Here is a 16,979-nt window from a genome sequence, read left to right as displayed (position 1 = left end):
AACCTTCCACACACACAGATTGGTTTGCAATTGGAAAACGCTTCTATAATTTAAAGTAAAGTTGGTGATAATGTATTTGGTTATTGGATTTGTCAAAGAGAACCTGGTTTTGCTTCAGCAGCTATTTCACAGAGATTATATGAGCAAATTCCTTTTATATTCTCAATCATCATCATCATCATCTTTTCTTCTTCATGTGGAACCGAGCTGAAAGCCACAGGTTTTAGCATATCATGTAAAAAGCTGGTGAGGAAATTTATTTTATTAGTGGCATAACTGTGATAAATAGAGTTCCACAATCGTCATAGATGATACAAACTTATATATAAACCCCACACGTGAACAGTAATACATCTAATTCAGTTTCATTTGATGAAAATAGTGACTGAATACAATCTTCACTGCAGATAAACCAGGTAGGATGAGCACTAAGGTCACTCTGCACTATGGACTGTTTATAAAAAGCTCTGCAACACAACGTCCAGCTCACAGACAATAAAAAAGAGAAAGTATATCGTAGAACTGTTTGAGGAGAACTCACTGACGGACCAGGGGTCATCCTGGAGCATTGACATATCACAACAAGCAAACAGGCAGGCTTAGAACACACAGGAGCTGAATTATGCCATCTCTGGCAGCACGCCGCCTTATACATTGGCATATTTTTATTTATAAAGCTATCTTGGGTCTGCTCACCCACTACTAATGTAAATACATCTTTAAATCCCAGAGCAATTACTGCTTACGTTCAAATGAGTTTTATTTATCAATTATGCCCAAAGTTCACTCTGAATTTGGTAAGCACTGTTTTAAGTTCGCTGCACCTGCTGCTTGGAATGCACTGCAAAAAACTTTGAAACTTTGAAGACTCGTGTGAGAGAAATTGGAGCGGCGTCATACCGCATTTGTTCTTGTTTTGGTGTGAATCCAGAGCTTTAGTCCTGTTGCCTTATCTTTTTTTTTTTTTTAAATGTATTTTATCTGTGTTATGTGATTTCTGTGTGTCTTGTGACTGTTGAAATGTTTTGTATGCTGCTGTCTTGGCCAGGCTTCCCTTGGAAAAGAGGTCATTGTATCTCAATGGGACCGACCTTGTTAAATAAAGGAAGAAAAAAAAAAAAAAAAATTACAACACTGCATGTGACACAAAGAATTCAATGTGTTGTAACAATGCCAGAGAAACGGAGGATGACTCAAAGCAGATGGATATAGGTCACTGAGAAGGTGTGTGTGTGTGGAAAGAAACTGAAGCCATTCCTTGATCTGAACATGGTCAAGACTAAACTTGCCAGCTGCTGTTAAGTGGAGTGTTGAAAGTACAAAACAACCTTTAATTGATCCTCTCTGGAAATTCACAAATGACACAGCAGCACAGGAAAGCAGCAGCACAAAGGGACAAAGGAAGTATTTACAAAACAGTAGAAATAATGCTGAATACACAAGGCTGTTTTTGGAAAAATGTGCAGTGTGGACAAAACTTGTGTTCATTCTTTGTAATAGATTGTGTAGAAAATGTGCAGCAGTTCTTCTCTGAAGTTTTGCGTGTTTGACAGTAGGTGCTGTGGTGTCGTGCAGTCGAACGCCTGACGGCACAAAGGAGCACGTGCCTGGATGAGAGTGGAGTCACACTATGAGTCGTTGTGTTAAGTGGGGCGTCAGTAATGCATCTTCAAGCTGCTGCTCTTTTAAAAGCAATCAAAGCCACGAGTTAAACGTATCCACAATTCAGGGCGAGACGCATTGTCTTGCATTAGTTTAAAATCACTTCAGCTGAATGGGACAGCGCTCAGATAATGTGTGTGCGTGTGTGTGTCTGTGTGCGTGAGAAACGTGGAAACCTGTGACAAGCTGAGAGGAACGCCTCTTCTTCTCTGACATAACAGCTGTGTGCTGTGTGTGACACTGTCTGTCACCTACAGCATGAAACACACCTCGGATACTCAAGCCTGCCTGCGCACCATTAAATACGCCCTTGCACGCATGGCAATAACACATCTATCAATGTGTTTAAATGGCCTGTTATTCTGTGGTGTGACAGAATGCTTTCTCCCACTGGCAAAGGGTAACCTTCACCTCCTCACTGCACGCCACGGGATCCATTAAGCAGTCAGACAGGAGGACAGTGAATGAATTTGCATCCTGCAGGCAATTACTGTATGTGCAGCGTGCGTCCGTGTTGATGTAGCGAGCGTGTCTCCGTCTGTCTCTTCACCAACACGTCTGCACTGTCACCACAGATTTGTCGTTTTGTCAACTGCAGCTGCTCCTGAGTCGATATAAAAATAAAACTGGACGGGAATGTGAAGGTGGAACGTCAGAGTCGTACTCGGGTGTAAATAACGTAATGTGCTTTTTCTATCATAAAGAAAATGAGTCCATTAAACAGAACATGTTTTTATTTATGTTACAGTTTAGTTTGACACCTTATTGTCGTCGCTTTTATCTAAAGTGCATCACGTCCCTTTGCCCGTTATCCATGTTTGCTGTGCTTTACCTTTGCTTTGAAAGCAAAAGTCAAAACTGTGATGGAAATAAATAAACTTTTTCCCAATTTAAACAAACTAGGTCCCAAATTGAGATTTTGACTTTAAACTGTATTTAAATATAGACTAAAAGAAGTCAAACTATCCCAGATACGAACACTGTCATCATGATTATTTGGAGCCTGAGTCTGTACAATAGCAACTAATTGTCTTTCAATCATTTTTACAGTATTAAAAACTAATTGACTTATTGGTAAAATAAGCACTTGAAAATACATGAGCGTAAAAAGAACTTCTTAAAAAGATAGAAGACATCTTTGTGAAATATGTATTTGGCATGTATTTACTTATTTCGGCCCATGACCCATCCACTAACAAGGAGGAGGTGGGGATCATGACCTATACTGCAGCCAGCCACCAGGGGGCCATCAAGATGCTTTGGCCTCACATTTTCTGAGCTGTCATGTATATAACACCTCGTTATATATAGTCTGCTACCAACTATGTTAGCAGCTCTCAGTATAAATCGAACATGAGCCGATCAGCTCTTTTCTAAATGCGTAACGTTACCTGTCCTGGTGACTTGAATGTAAAAATGTTCGTAAACGCCACTAAACCTTGACTGAGATATCAGCTTTGAGCCCCTCATCAGAAACAGGGATAAGAACTAATTGCGTCACCAGAGGAACACACTCACCAGAGAGAGAGCGTTTCTCTGTCGGGTCAATACGGAGACGCTGCTGCACATATACTTATTTCCTTCAGGATTAATTCTCTCAAATAGAACTGCTTCAAAACTCAGCTGCTGGAGTGTTGACAGAGAGAGAACACAGGACTCTGGCTTCCTGTCGGCTGCAGAACTGATTTTAAAATCATTGTATTGGTTTTTAAAGCTCGTAATGGTTTCTGTCCCACCTAGTTATCACATGTTCTTTTACCCTTTGAACCTATTGGAAGCCTCAGGTCATCCAGTAGAGTTTTAATTCCACCTAAAGTCAGAATAGTGTTCTGGAGCAGCTGCTCTGAAGACCCTGAGAGCAGCAGACATTCAAGAGCAAATTTGGTTCTATCTCTTTTCCAGTCTGGTTTTTAATCTAATTTGAATTATTCATATCTGTGTTTATACATCTTACATTTGCTTTTACTTGTGTATCATTTTATTCAAATTTAGTTTTGATATCCATTTCTTTCAAACATATCCTAATCAGCATTGTAATTCATCTTTACTTTAACTTCATCTTTGTTTACCTGTCTTAGTCGTTTCCTCATTGCTCCTGTTATTGTTTTGCTGGTTGGTTATCGAATGGTTGTGTCTTTACAGAAATAAGTCAGTTATTATGTTGTTCCTTGTGGTAAGAAACACATTGGGCTCTATAAATAACTCTGCTACTCCAGAGCATTATATACTCCAGGCCTATAAACAGTGGGGCTTATGAACATAGTCATGATAAACTGGTTCAGACTCATAAACATTGGGAGAGAACCTTTTAGGTGAGTTTAATAAAGAAGGCATGCTCACAGTTTTTAGAAGGTTGGCAGATCCAGAAAGTCCAAATCTCCAAATGAACAAAGTAGAGACAAAGATTAACGACCAGGGAGTTAAACAGAAGTGATAAACTAGAGACTGGGTCAATAGAAGAGAAACATAGTGAGACAGAGGAGACTGGGGAGCACAGGGGAAATGTACACAAGGGAGGCAGGATAACTGGGAGTAGGTGAAACACATTGGACAGACAAACCAGGTAAATACATTTAGTGTGAAACTAACAGTGGTGGGAAGTAACGAGGTAGAAATACTTTGTTTCTGTACTTAAGTAGATTTTTCACATATCTGTACTTTACTTGAGTATTTCTTTTCCTGACGACTTTTTACTTTTACTCGTTACATTTGAACAAAAATATGTGTACTTTCTACTTCTTACATTCTCAAACTGGCTCGTTACTTGAGCAGCGGAGGTTGGTTCTCTCTCTCTCTCTCTCTCTCTCTCTCTCTCTCTCTCTCTCTCTCTCTCTCTCTCTCTCATCTACGGTTCAACATTTTTACATTATATACATTATATTCATATTGTTGTTATAATTTTTCAGTCAGTTGAGATAAATCTTGAGGAGAAACATTTTGGGTTGTTTTGTGTCTGTATAGGCCTACTATAAAAAGCACTTTGTACTTTTAATTTTGGTACTTGTACTTTTACTTTTGATACTTAAGTACGTTTCAACACCAGATACTTTTGATACTTAAGTACTTTTAATATGAGCTACTTTAAGACTTTTACTCAAGTCATTTTCTGACGGGTGACTTCTACTTTTACCGAAGTCACTTTCAGGTAAGATATCTGTACTTTTACTCAAGTATGGCTTTCAAGTACTTTATACACCACTGGAAACTAATCTAGAATATTATACATTTGACATAATGGTCATAAACACATAATTATGTCAACGTTAACATCGTAGAACTTCAACTCAGAATATTGCTCAGCTCAGGAAGTGATATTTACAAACAAGAAACACAAGTGTGATATAGCTGCAAATAAATGAAGCTATTAATGAGAACATTACGCAGCCTCGAGCAAAATCAATATTCATGATCCTGGCTTATTAACTCTATTCTGTCCTTTGTGGATTCATTTAGAATGAAACTAAATTAACATCAGTCCAACTTTCACCAATCAGCACGTTTATGTTTACAAACCACAGCATGTTCCAGTTTCATTGTTTCTTACCTTTGCAGTTTAACTTTGTAAAAACAAACACTTTATAAACATGGAATCTTAATCTTAACTGGGATCTATTTTAATGATCTACGTGCTCTTGTGTACATGTGAATTTAGGACACGTCCAAAATCCCCTTTCATTAGTTCTCCTGACAGAAAGGTTGCTGCACCAGGTGCTGGGTTTAAAAAGATTGAACTTGGTCTCTTCATCCATCATGGGTGTGTTTTGGGTGAAACATGCAATAAACTCATCCGTGTTCCCTTTAAAACCCAGGTGCGATTAGCTGCGGTAGTAAAGGAGAACACTTCTCTGCAGAGGAAACGGTTTCAACTCGAGAGGAGTAACGTCAACAAGCAGGATTTGATTTAGCAGCTGCAGACATTTGAAAATGTCACCACTCTTCTAGCTTACAGGAAACCTTTCTCAGGGGCTAATAGTTTTTGTGCGCTGCGTTTAAATATGACCCGTCCTGTGCAGCAGGTCTTTATCATCCAATCAGCAACATTTTAATTTCTCAAGCTGCTCGTTGGTTCACTCACATTTGACTTATTTCCACTTAGCCACCGAGGATCGTCTCAGGTTTCTGAGGAGTGATAACAACACAACACGCTTCTTATTAAGGTCACAGACCGATGTTTGTTTTCTTCTCTGCAGTCTAGAAAAATACTTTCATTTCTTCACTTTGCTGTTTTAACTGAAACACCAGTGACTCACAGTCAATGTGTCACAATCTCTTTCTTCGGACTGGTTTCACTTTCACGGCTCAGCTTGAAGAGGTCAGAGACACAGAGGCGGGGGGGGGTTCTTCATGACAGATGAACTTGTTTGTTGCTCAGTGTGAAAACACAGACGGGAGCAGGAACAATACCATGCTGCTGGAGGTGAGAGAATAAAGTTTATTCTTCAGTAAACTGGGAAATAAAGAACAGACCCGTTGTGTAGAGCTGAAATTATTTCATCATTAAAGTAAATGTTCAGGCGACAACATGAAACGCTCCTGATAGTTCCAGCCTTTCTATTTTCTCCTCTGGTTTATTTCCCTGCGTAATGTGATTGTAATTTCACATCGTTTTGTGGTTTGAGGCGATTTGTTTGACAAAAACAAGGAAATGATTTTAATCGTTTATTTTATTAACAGAGAAAAATCATTTTGAACTGCAAAACGATTGTTCCCTTCAACTACAGATGAGAATAATCTACAAAGGAATAACAGCTATTCCATGTATTCCTTATGATTCTCATTCTTCAGACATAAAAACATTTTATTTCCACATAATAGATGTTTATCGCACGTTACAATATTATCAAACAATAAAGTGTTAATAATGTAATCAGAAATATATGATGTTATTGTTTTGGAGCATGAGAAGGAGCTTCCATGGTTGGGACTGTGTGCAGGACTGACTGTGTGTCTCCATCCAGTGGCCACTGGTGTTTCTATGTCTTCATTCATTTCTATCTACTCCATTACAATTCAATGGTCTGGTTTTTCCCCACAGACACTTGCCAAGTCTGCGTCAGCACATTTAAGAGGACATTATAGTCTAAACCTGGTTTGTTTTCAATCGAGCTAAAACCTTCTTATCTTTCTGGGTGTGAAAGTGAACCTGAAAGTCTGATTTGTTCAGTCACAGACCAGGTAAACTCTCAGAATCCTCCTCATCCCTCTATAACACCGAGGTCTGTTTAGCTGGAATATCGAGTTTCAGAGACCGAAAACCCTCTGGAGCGCTGGGACCCCCCCAAAACAAATAAATAACCCAGATAAATCACCTTATCCACCTTCACAGCTTTAATAGAGAACTGTGTTTCTGAATTATTCATCAGTGCCTCACCGGAGAGGGAGAGCAACAGAGAGAGAGAGAGTCTACCCTTTGACACGTCTCATCCCCCGTGCTTTTAAGTCAAAGTCACCCCGATAGAGTGATGCATTTAGATGGCTTACCTTCAGTGGAGTGTGGTTATACAAAGACTTAACAGCTTCACCAAACAGAGAGGGATCATCTGCTGTTGGACGTCCGCCGACATCAGGAGTCCTCAGCTGCTGGGACACAGAGATATCACAAGGGAACTGGTCTGTGTGACTGGTTGTTATGATGAAAATAATGAGACTGATATTTATAGATTTGTAATTACGTTTGTGTTTCATGAATCAGCAAATCGCACTGTGCGGTCACTTAACTTCCATCATATCCTTGTAAAGACATTGTTTGAACGTTTGGGAAATCTGTTTATTCACTGGTTTGTTTGAGCAACCAGTTAGCTAAACTGTAAAATGGGAAAAGTCCATGTTGAATCTGAATATTCACTTTTATACCTCAGTGCCAGACAGACAGACAGACAGACAGAGGCAGTAAGTTGTTTTTCTTATGAACGTCTTCAGATTTGGTACAAACATTAACTTGGACTCAAGGGTCAAAGATCAACGTTGCTGTGACCTTCTGTTCCTGTTCCAATGATTAATCATCAACATCCACAGGGCGTTTCATTACATCTGTCACAAACATTATTTTGAAATCTCAAGGAGTTGAAAAAACTTTTTTCTCCTTGCGAACATGTTATTTTTAAGGACGTCTTGAGAGAAATGTTTCAAAATTGGCAGAAACTTTCACTTTGACTGACGGATGAACTGATTAGAAGTTGTTGTCACAGCCTGATACATGTTCTGCCTCTGGAACGTGATATCCCAAGTCAGCCTTTAAAGGATCTTTTCAAGTTTTGACCAGTTATCACTTGGACAGAAAGATTGATTGGTTAGATTTCTTTTGTCAAAGGTCACGGTGACCTCATATGAGTCTGAAAAACCAATAGGAGGTAGATTGAAACTGCACTGGGTAGCGGAGGCATAGGTCCATAGGGGCATAGGTGCATTGGGGCATTGGGCCATTGGGCCATTGGGAAATCATTCTAGTTTCCTCTTGTGTGTCGTGTTCCCCACAAAACTTGCAGTTTGTCTTTTTACTGCTGGCACAAACACTACATTCGTGGTTTACAGACATTAGGGCGGTAATCCGGCTCTCATCAGACCTTTCAGCAGGAAAATAAATATAGTAAATAGTAGTAAATATATATGCTGCAACATTTCTTCAAAGTGAATTGTCTTGACTTGCTTGGTGAGATATGCGTTAAGAGTTAATAATCAAGTCAAAAATCAAAGTGTTTCGTCAAAATATTGAAGTTTTCTTCTTCAACCCTCTGGAGCTGTTTCTTGAGGAATAGTTTACTGAGGTTTAATGAGCTGATATGAACAAAAACGTTTTGCCAGCACTGTTAGACATTTATCTTTCTGATGTGATGAATTAGCAAATCAATATTTACAATCAACCTCTACTTGAAAACAGCCCCTGTCTCTCTCCATTAGATGATGAAGCTGAATTGAATTGATTTGTGACGTATCGAGAAAACTTGCAAACGCAGCGATTTAACCTCCTGAAGCAAGATGATAGTGAACATTGTGTCTTTGTTTTGTTTCTGTGGCAGACACACAATCTATCATATGTGGAAACTTACTGCACTAGATTGGAGAAACCCAACTACAGTTAAAGATAAATAATCGTTCATAATTATTATTATACTATATGAATTATATGAAAATAGTAAGACTGATATTTATGAATGTAATGATCTATGTTGGCACCAGTTAACATGAACAACCCATTTAAAATCATAGCAGATTTAAAGATTAATCATAATCAGTAGTGTACTCTAACAATGTTGTACAAATCAGCCGCCAAAACTTCATATTTGGTATTTTGGAAGTGTTGGATCTGAACAAGAATGTAAAATTAAGGATTTGGGGTTTGATCAGAGTTTTGATTTGATTTGATTAACAGCATGAGCTTGTTCTGATGAACACTTTGACGGCTCACTGAGGTTTTATTTCACTTCCTCAGCAGCAGGATCAGGAGAGTTAGAGAGTATCACTGTTATTTAAAGATTTCTCTTTAATGTACTCATGCGAAACTGAAACCGTTTATCCGTAAATCATCTATCTCCGTTGTAAACCATTAAGCCCAGTAGACATGCCATCGTTGTACACACACACACACACACACACACATGCACCAGAACAGAAGGTGGTGACGTTCAAAGTAACACAACGCTGATCAGAGGGAATGCAAGAGTAAAATGAGTAAAGTTTAAGTAAATATAATCTCTACTTTGAAATTTAAATACTTTCAAAAACACACAAAAGTTGGACAAACAAATAATCAGAACTTTATCCAAGGAAGGGGCAGAGAACCAGGAAACCAACCTGTTATATATGTTATATACACTGTGGAAGGTGCAGAGTGATGTGTGATGAAACGTGTGATATAACTGCGGAGAGGGGGAGCAGGAGGAGTGGGAGCTGAGGGAGGACAAAGAGAAGATGTGACAGAAAAGAAAAGCAGAGACGTGGAGGAGGAGGAGGAGACGTGGTTCACTGGGGACGAGACAACAAGAGGAAGTTCCTGCTCAAAGTGACGAACCTGACAGGAGAAGTGTCACTGTGTTGCCGGGGGGGACAGGTGGTGGTCTGGCTCTGTGGCCTGATGGTCTTCCACTGCACATGATACTGTACACAGGCCTCACAGGGGTTTGTCTTCCCTCCTCATGTCTGTGTTACTGTGGGTTTTTCTTTTTAAATCATGGTTGAATGGACTCAAGCAAACTCTGGTGCATAAGAGTGGAAAAAATACCATTGATTTTGGTTGGAAGATAATTGATAGTGTAGAAAACTGAAAATTAGGTTGAGGTAGTGAAGTACATCAGGAGGAGGGAAGGAAGGAAGGAAGGAAGGAAGGAAGGAAGGAAGGAAGGAAGGAAGGAAGGAAGGAAGGAAGGAAGGAAGGAAGGAAGGAAGGAAGGAAGGAAGGAAGGAAGGAAGGAAGGAAGGAAGGAAGGAAGGAAGGAAGGAAGGAAGGAAGGAAGGAAGGAAGGAAGGAAGGAAGGAAGGAAGGAAGGAAGGAAGGAAGGAAGGAAGAAAGGAAGGAAGGAAGGACAGAGAGACAGAAAGTGATAATATAGAACTACTGTGGAATTCAGTTTGACAAAGTCACCATGAAAAAAATCCAGAATCTTCATGTTTAATAATAACTGAGTTGTAGGAAATCATTGATCTCACAATTCAGACTGAATATCAAATATGAATTAAAAAAAAACCTGCATATCATGCATTGTAAAGCGACTCACATTGTATTATTAACTTTCCCAGCAACAGACTCAGGATTAAAGTGTTGTTATATATATCTCTTTACCTCTTTTTTCTCCCCCCATCTCTTTTCCCAGACGACAAGAACCCCTGTCACCTGGACGTGGCCTTCGGGCCGTGTCGGGGGATGGTGAAGCGCTTCTACTTTGAAAGCGCGAGTCAGGAGTGCAAGCATTTCTATTACGGCGGCTGCTTCGGCAACGCCAACAACTTCAGGAGCCTGGCGGAGTGCCAGGGAAGATGTCCCAACCCAGGTGAGAGCGTGGTGACCTTTCTGCAGGAGAGAGGCTGTCATTGTTAGATTCTCTTTATAACCCACATATGAAATCTCCAGGGCTCTTTGTGCTCAGCAACACTCCGAAGATGTGTGATATTCCGACGCTTGACGAGAGAAAACCACATCAACACCTCAGCCTTATGAGTCATTATTAAAGTGCCATTTTTTACCTGGTCGTTGTGACCAAACAGAAATAATGACTTTCTCCTCGTGGGACCGTGCAGCCAAACCGCAGCTGCTGCACAACAAGTGAAAACTCGTTTCAGAGCTGGTGACATCACCTCAAACTGCTCCACCTCAGATAATTAGCTTTCTGACTAATTTGAGTTCACGATGAAATCCCACTGCTCCTTGATTTAGCATTTAAATCACGTTAAAGTGACCGGAACACACTGGATAATAGCAGAAAAGGGCACGTTTAGATCGTAGAATCGTCAGAGGGAATAAGGAGCAAGTGGCTCGGCTGTGACCGGGTCTGCAAACTGCTCGTGTTGTGGTGAAAATCAACGGAAAAAGGGTTGTGTACTTTTTTTGTTCTCTTGTTATTGTGTTGCCGGCCTCCAGATAGATGACTATGTCCGTTTTCATTAGAGGATCATATCAGTTTTCAGAGCAACACCCTCTCCATCCTGATGCTAATGAAATGAAACTCACTTTAATTATGACTGATCACCAGCACCTAATGAGATTTGCTCTAAATATAGAAGACGTAAAAAAACCATCGGGTCACAAACTCGTTCATGTGGAGACACTTTCTTTAATGTGGGTTTTTATTGATCTAATTTCCTTTTGTGTCCACGTAGTAAAACCCACCGAGGCACCAGAGGTCCACTCTCACTCTGCTAGAAGACTAGATGTTGTCCAGCCGACTGAAGTTCCTGGTAAGACTGAATCTACACCTCACTGTACGTAGAATATAATATATTAACGCTCTGTATCTTTTTGGAAAATACAGTTGATTCCCCAGTTTATCAATACTGGGAAAATGTTTTAAAGGTCAAGGTTGCTGTGACCTCACTAAACCTAATGTTTGTCTTGTGAACGCAAAATCCCAGGAAGACCTCACTGGAAATTCTGTCAAATTTGGTTTAAAAGTTTCATTACATAATAAACGAACATTCACTTGGACTTGAAGATGACCTTATCGATATTTCAAGGGTCACAGCTCAAGGTCACTGTGACTTAACGAAACCTTTTTTATTTGCCAGTTTGAGAACTTGGGGCTGAGGGGTCAACGGTCTGCTTTGAGGGATTTTCTTCAGATTTTGGTCAGTTGTCACTTGGACTCAAATATTAGCTGCTTAGATTTCAGTGGTCCAAAGGTCAAAGGTCACAGTGACCTGATAGGATATTATTATTTTTACATGCACTGCTCGGCAGAGGCGTATAACCACAGGGCAGTGTTTATAGAATACACTTATGTCATATTAAACTCTATTTACAGACTCAACAGAGTTTGCGTCCAAAATACTCCCACAGCTCAGACGATTCTGCATCTTGCTGCAGCTTGCTCTTAAAGTTTTTGATCAGGCGCATCCATCGGTTGCATGCATTGACACGAATGCGTCGCTTTAGCCATCAACAACCGTGGTTTCTAATCTCAGAAACACACACATGAAGTTTGAGATCAATTGGGCGAGTGGTTGTTGAGGAAAATGGAAGACATATCTTTTCTGTGTTATTGTCCCGGTTGAAATCTATAAAATAAATAAAATTCCCCTCAAAAACAAAAAAGTTCAGATATCTGTGGTGTAGAAAGTAAAAGCTAAAAGGTGTAAAAGTAAACACTCACGTGAAGTACAGAAACTTCAAACATTTGATTTAGTAGAGTAACAATAATGTGTACTCTCTTTCTTCTCCTGATTCTAATGAGAGGGCTGATTTGTTGATGTATGTGTTATATCTGCTTTTCTCAGAAGAACTGGCTCTGATTCAACCTCAAGTGCAACTGAATGGCTCCTATCAGGACACAACAGGTAGGAAAGTGTGACTGTTATGATTTGATGCTCAGAATGAAGATGGTTATACAGTCAATGGAAAGACAGGAGTAATAATAATAGACACTTGGGTTGGTTCAGCCTCAGGTGAACATCATGCACATCAGTCAGAGACACATAGGCACCAAACACACGTATTGTGTAGTTACAAAGCACAAAACCAGAAGCAGAACATGTGTGTTTGGGGCAGTTTTCCTGATGCGTAGGATTCATCAACTCAATCATCTTGTCCTCAGATCATCAGACAGTCCGTGCTGACTTGTTAAAATGCTCAAAAGTCACAATAAGCAAATCCACCTCATCTATTAATCCCCGTGTGTGCTGCTAGTAACGTTGGTGTTAGTGATGCAAGAAGGTAGACAGCTGGCAAAACAGCTTCGGTGGTGAAAAGCAACGGGCAGAACCAAAGAGCATCAGTGTCTCCTTCCCACAGGCCATTCACTGCAGATCCCCACTCTCCCATTAGTGTGTCTGAGCCGTTAGTGAGCGTACTGTCATGTCATGGTGGTTGTGTTCTCTGGATCTTCTTTGCCGCAGTGGGAGAGAACAGGTCTTTTAAAGACTTATTTTACTTTTATCAGTAAAGATTCAGAATGAGTAAGCCTCAGTAGATCTGTTTCCTCACCATCCTGTTGTTTGGTGCATATCTTTGATGAGGTCTTCATTTTATTCTAAAGTTTCTTTCAGAAATGACACCAGGATGAAAAGTTGAGGTCCACAGACCAACAATGAGTTATTCGGACCATTTATTATACAAATTTAGAATAACTTTTGTTTTATATAAATCACAAATAAATATAAGGTTATGTTTGTTCGGACTTTGCTGGGTTTAGTGATTGAAACGTCTGTCCACTGAGCAGGTGTCACCATGGACTGTTAACATAGACTGACATCTTGTGGTTAAATGATGAACGACACTTTTAATGACAGCGGGAGAAGCTGCACTGCAGATCCCTGAGTTTAAACAGTTCACTACAGCAGCTCCTAGTTCTAAACATGTTGTGGTTCTCCCTGTTTCCAGAGGGGAAGCACAAGGGTGTGTGCGTCAGTGCAGAGGACAGGGGAACATGCGACGGTGCCGAGAAGAGATTCTTCTTCAACTCCAAGACCAAGAGATGCCAGATGTTCCAGTACAGTGGATGCGGAGGCAACGGGAACAACTTCACGTCCCGGAAGCACTGTATGAGAAAGTGCATTAGATCGGGTAAGACTACTTCAGGAGATTGATTTGGAAATGCACCTTTCCATTTTAGAGAAGAAATTTAATTTTGTACGGTCTCTAACTTTCAATAAGTGAATCATCTACCTACTAATTCCACAAATTGTACGAGTATATGTGGATTGCATACTTCGATTTGTTTTAAAACAAAAAGCACAACTTTTGTTTTGTTACTGTCCTGCCCTTTATCACGCTGATTTACAAAGCTTTTATTTTGAAAAGTGGTGGATTTTGGGTCTGTAGATTGTGTAACTAGCTTAACAGTTAAAATTGTGGGACTTTAAATGCTTCCCTGCAGATAAACCAGGTAGAGTGAACACAAAGTTTTCAACACAGCAGTAGTGATATTTAAAAACAATGTCTTTCCGTTGCTCTGCTCTGTTGCAGGTCACGGGAAGATGATCAGGATAAAGAAGAAGAACCTCGGCAGCATCGTTCATCAGTCTGTCTGAACACTGCCTCAGATCCTGCACTACTGAGAAGTCACCTGTATTTATGTCCATATTTGTGTTTCTAGCTTTACTCCTGCAGGTGTTTCACAGTTCGACTGTCAGATCAACCTCTTGTGCCTTTGACTTAACTTTGTTGGGACTGAATCATTAATCATTTTGATTTCTCAGTGACAAAAAACGTACGTTTGGCTGATTTAATAATTCAGCTCTTTACATTAATGTTATTCATATCAGCTCTTTTGCGTGTTAATGTTATGTCTTTAATCAAACAGTTTCAGATCTGTGTTGCCAACGTACTGATATAAACCGTCTCACTGCGACTTTTGAGAAAAAACGCCAAAGTTACTCCATGATTTTTGTTCAGTGCATTAACATAAACTGATGCTTTTCTATGGTGTTTTTTCGGTGAAGCTTAAATATTTTTTATCAATGTGAGGAGCAGCATTAGCAGATTAAAGCAGCGGACAATCCTTGTTCCAGGATCAATGACAACAGAACCAAACGCACTCATCATGAGGATCATGTCCTCACGGCTGTAAATCAATGTTAACGAGGTAGCGACTGCTTTAATCTTGTCAGATGAGGCTTAATTATACGTGCAATTTTTATTTTTTTTCTCCTTTTAAATCAATATAATGCAGCTTTATAAATCACTATATTATATTGCTGGTGTTGCTGCTCTTTGTTGTTGTTGTTGAGTTGAAACAGAGGGGGGCAGTGTTGGGTAAGGTAAGTTTATGGCTGTAAAGAACTGGAGAGTCAGATTTCATCAAATAAAATTCCACTATATTCCAACTTTCTTTCTTGTATTTCTTCTTTACTTTTTTTTTAAATACTATATTTATTCACCTGGACTTTTTTTAATAATCATGAAACTTTCTTTGGATCTGAACCAAATCGTAAACACTCTCCTAAAAATGCAAATTTTCATGATCCATGAATTATTCTCTGAGGAACCAACTAATAAAAAATTATTCACCAGTGTTGATCTTTAATTGCTGTGCTGAGCGTATGAGTCATACCTTGTTATGTCTGAGGGGGATTTAAGAGATTTAGTAAAGTCAGGGTGGGTTTGGATTCTGCAATAACACACTAAGTCCTCACAGATAGATTTGGATTTAAAGTGTTGACCAGTGAATAAAAAAGTGCAGGACATTCCCACCAGAATTTACACGGTAGAGAAAAAGTGCAGTAGTAATTAAATCTTTCTGTTTGGAAAAGTTTAACATAAAGCAGCAGTTATCACTATGTTTTTTGTAGATTAAAGATTGATCATATGACTTTAATCTGACAGGAGTTGCCCACAGTGACAGAGTCTCTCATCATAAACTTGTCGTGCTCCACCTGCACGACACCAAACAGGAGGAAGACAAAGTTTGTCTGCAGAAATAGAATTTAGAAGCTAACACCAACATAACAACTTTATACAGGGCTACGTTATTATTGTTTTACACTGAGTCAGTGACCCAACAGGAAAAGGAAAGAAATCAGCTTTAAAAGGTTCAGTGTGTAAGATTTAATCAAAAGGGAGAGAAATTGAACTCAAAATAATTATATAGTGATGTTTTCACTAGTGTGTAATTATCTCAATTGTACGAATTGTAGTTTTCTTTATCTCAGAATGGGTCATTAATATATAAATACTTAATATTTACATCAGGAGCAGGTCGTCTCTATGGAGGCTACAAGTTTTGAATGTGTTTCAACATTGTAATATATTTCTCAAGAAATAATGCCAATCTTCATGGAAAGAAGAAATCTGTTCTAATATCTCTGAACAGGGGAAATGTGTCGCGGATGTGGATAATTATCTTGACGTATCTGATCTCAATTTATATAATAACAATATGCTATATGGTGATAAAGTGGCCAATCAGCCTTGGCAGAGGAATTCAGCCCATTTGCTATAGAACCCAGAGAAAAGCTGAATGATTTTAGAGTTAGACCCATTAGACTGAACTTGGAGGAAGGGTGGAGCATGGAGAAATTAGCCATCACCTTTGGGAGCAGATCAGATGAAGGGCCCTATCCAGACATTTCTCATAAAAATTCAAGGCTTTTATTTCACATTTTCATCATCAAACCAGGGAATAAAAAATCAGGCATATTGGTTGACTGTTAGACTGGTTTCTATAAGTATAATCTAGTGGGTCCTGATGGAATGTAATGGGATTGTTGTCCCTTGGCACTGGTGTTACTGGTGCAGGATTACACACAAAACGACTGAGCATGTTTTATTGTAACTTGGTGGGAGAGGTGTTTGCCAAAGGAAGACCGGATTCACTTCTGGAGTGGATTCAACTCAATTCAGTTTATTATCCACTTTCTTTAAAATGTGGAGAATTTTCAAGACACAATGCATGAAAACACAATGTCCTCTGGAGTGCCCATGAGCTAAGGAGGGCAGGCTGAGTGTTTTCCAACCTGCAACCTGAGGCGTGTGGGAGTGGAGAGCTCTCAGCTGTGGGCTCGGGTGTGATGTAACAGGAAGTAGTGGGTTGCCTCCCAACGTCAATGTGACAGCTCCCAGTGCTCGGATCTCACTGGGAGCCGGAGAGCCGCCGTGTGAGGACCAGGACCAGGAGCAGGACCAGGACCAGGACCAGGAGGAGCAGGACCGGAGGAGCAGGACCAGGACCAGG

The 16,979-nt window shown here is 39.8% G+C and overlaps 1 protein-coding gene across 1 annotated transcript in view; it reads left to right on the top strand.

Moving 5' to 3' along the window:
• tfpia (tissue factor pathway inhibitor a) overlaps nt 1-15,132 on the top strand; it is a 38,164-nt gene extending 23,032 nt beyond the window's left edge. Inside the window, exons 3-7 of the mRNA XM_061088237.1 lie at nt 10,470-10,646; nt 11,473-11,550; nt 12,586-12,645; nt 13,688-13,870; nt 14,273-15,132. Of these exons, the coding sequence (XP_060944220.1) occupies nt 10,470-10,646; nt 11,473-11,550; nt 12,586-12,645; nt 13,688-13,870; nt 14,273-14,337 (563 nt within the window). The 3' untranslated portion in view covers nt 14,338-15,132. The remainder of the gene's footprint in view (nt 1-10,469; nt 10,647-11,472; nt 11,551-12,585; nt 12,646-13,687; nt 13,871-14,272) is intronic.
• Nucleotides 15,133-16,979: the final 1,847 nt, after the last annotated feature.

Source organism: Limanda limanda, chromosome 16 (genome assembly GCF_963576545.1).
Source record: "Limanda limanda chromosome 16, fLimLim1.1, whole genome shotgun sequence".
NCBI classification, from domain to species: Eukaryota; Metazoa; Chordata; class Actinopteri; order Pleuronectiformes; family Pleuronectidae; genus Limanda; species Limanda limanda.
This window is presented reverse-complemented; position numbering and strand designations above follow the sequence as displayed.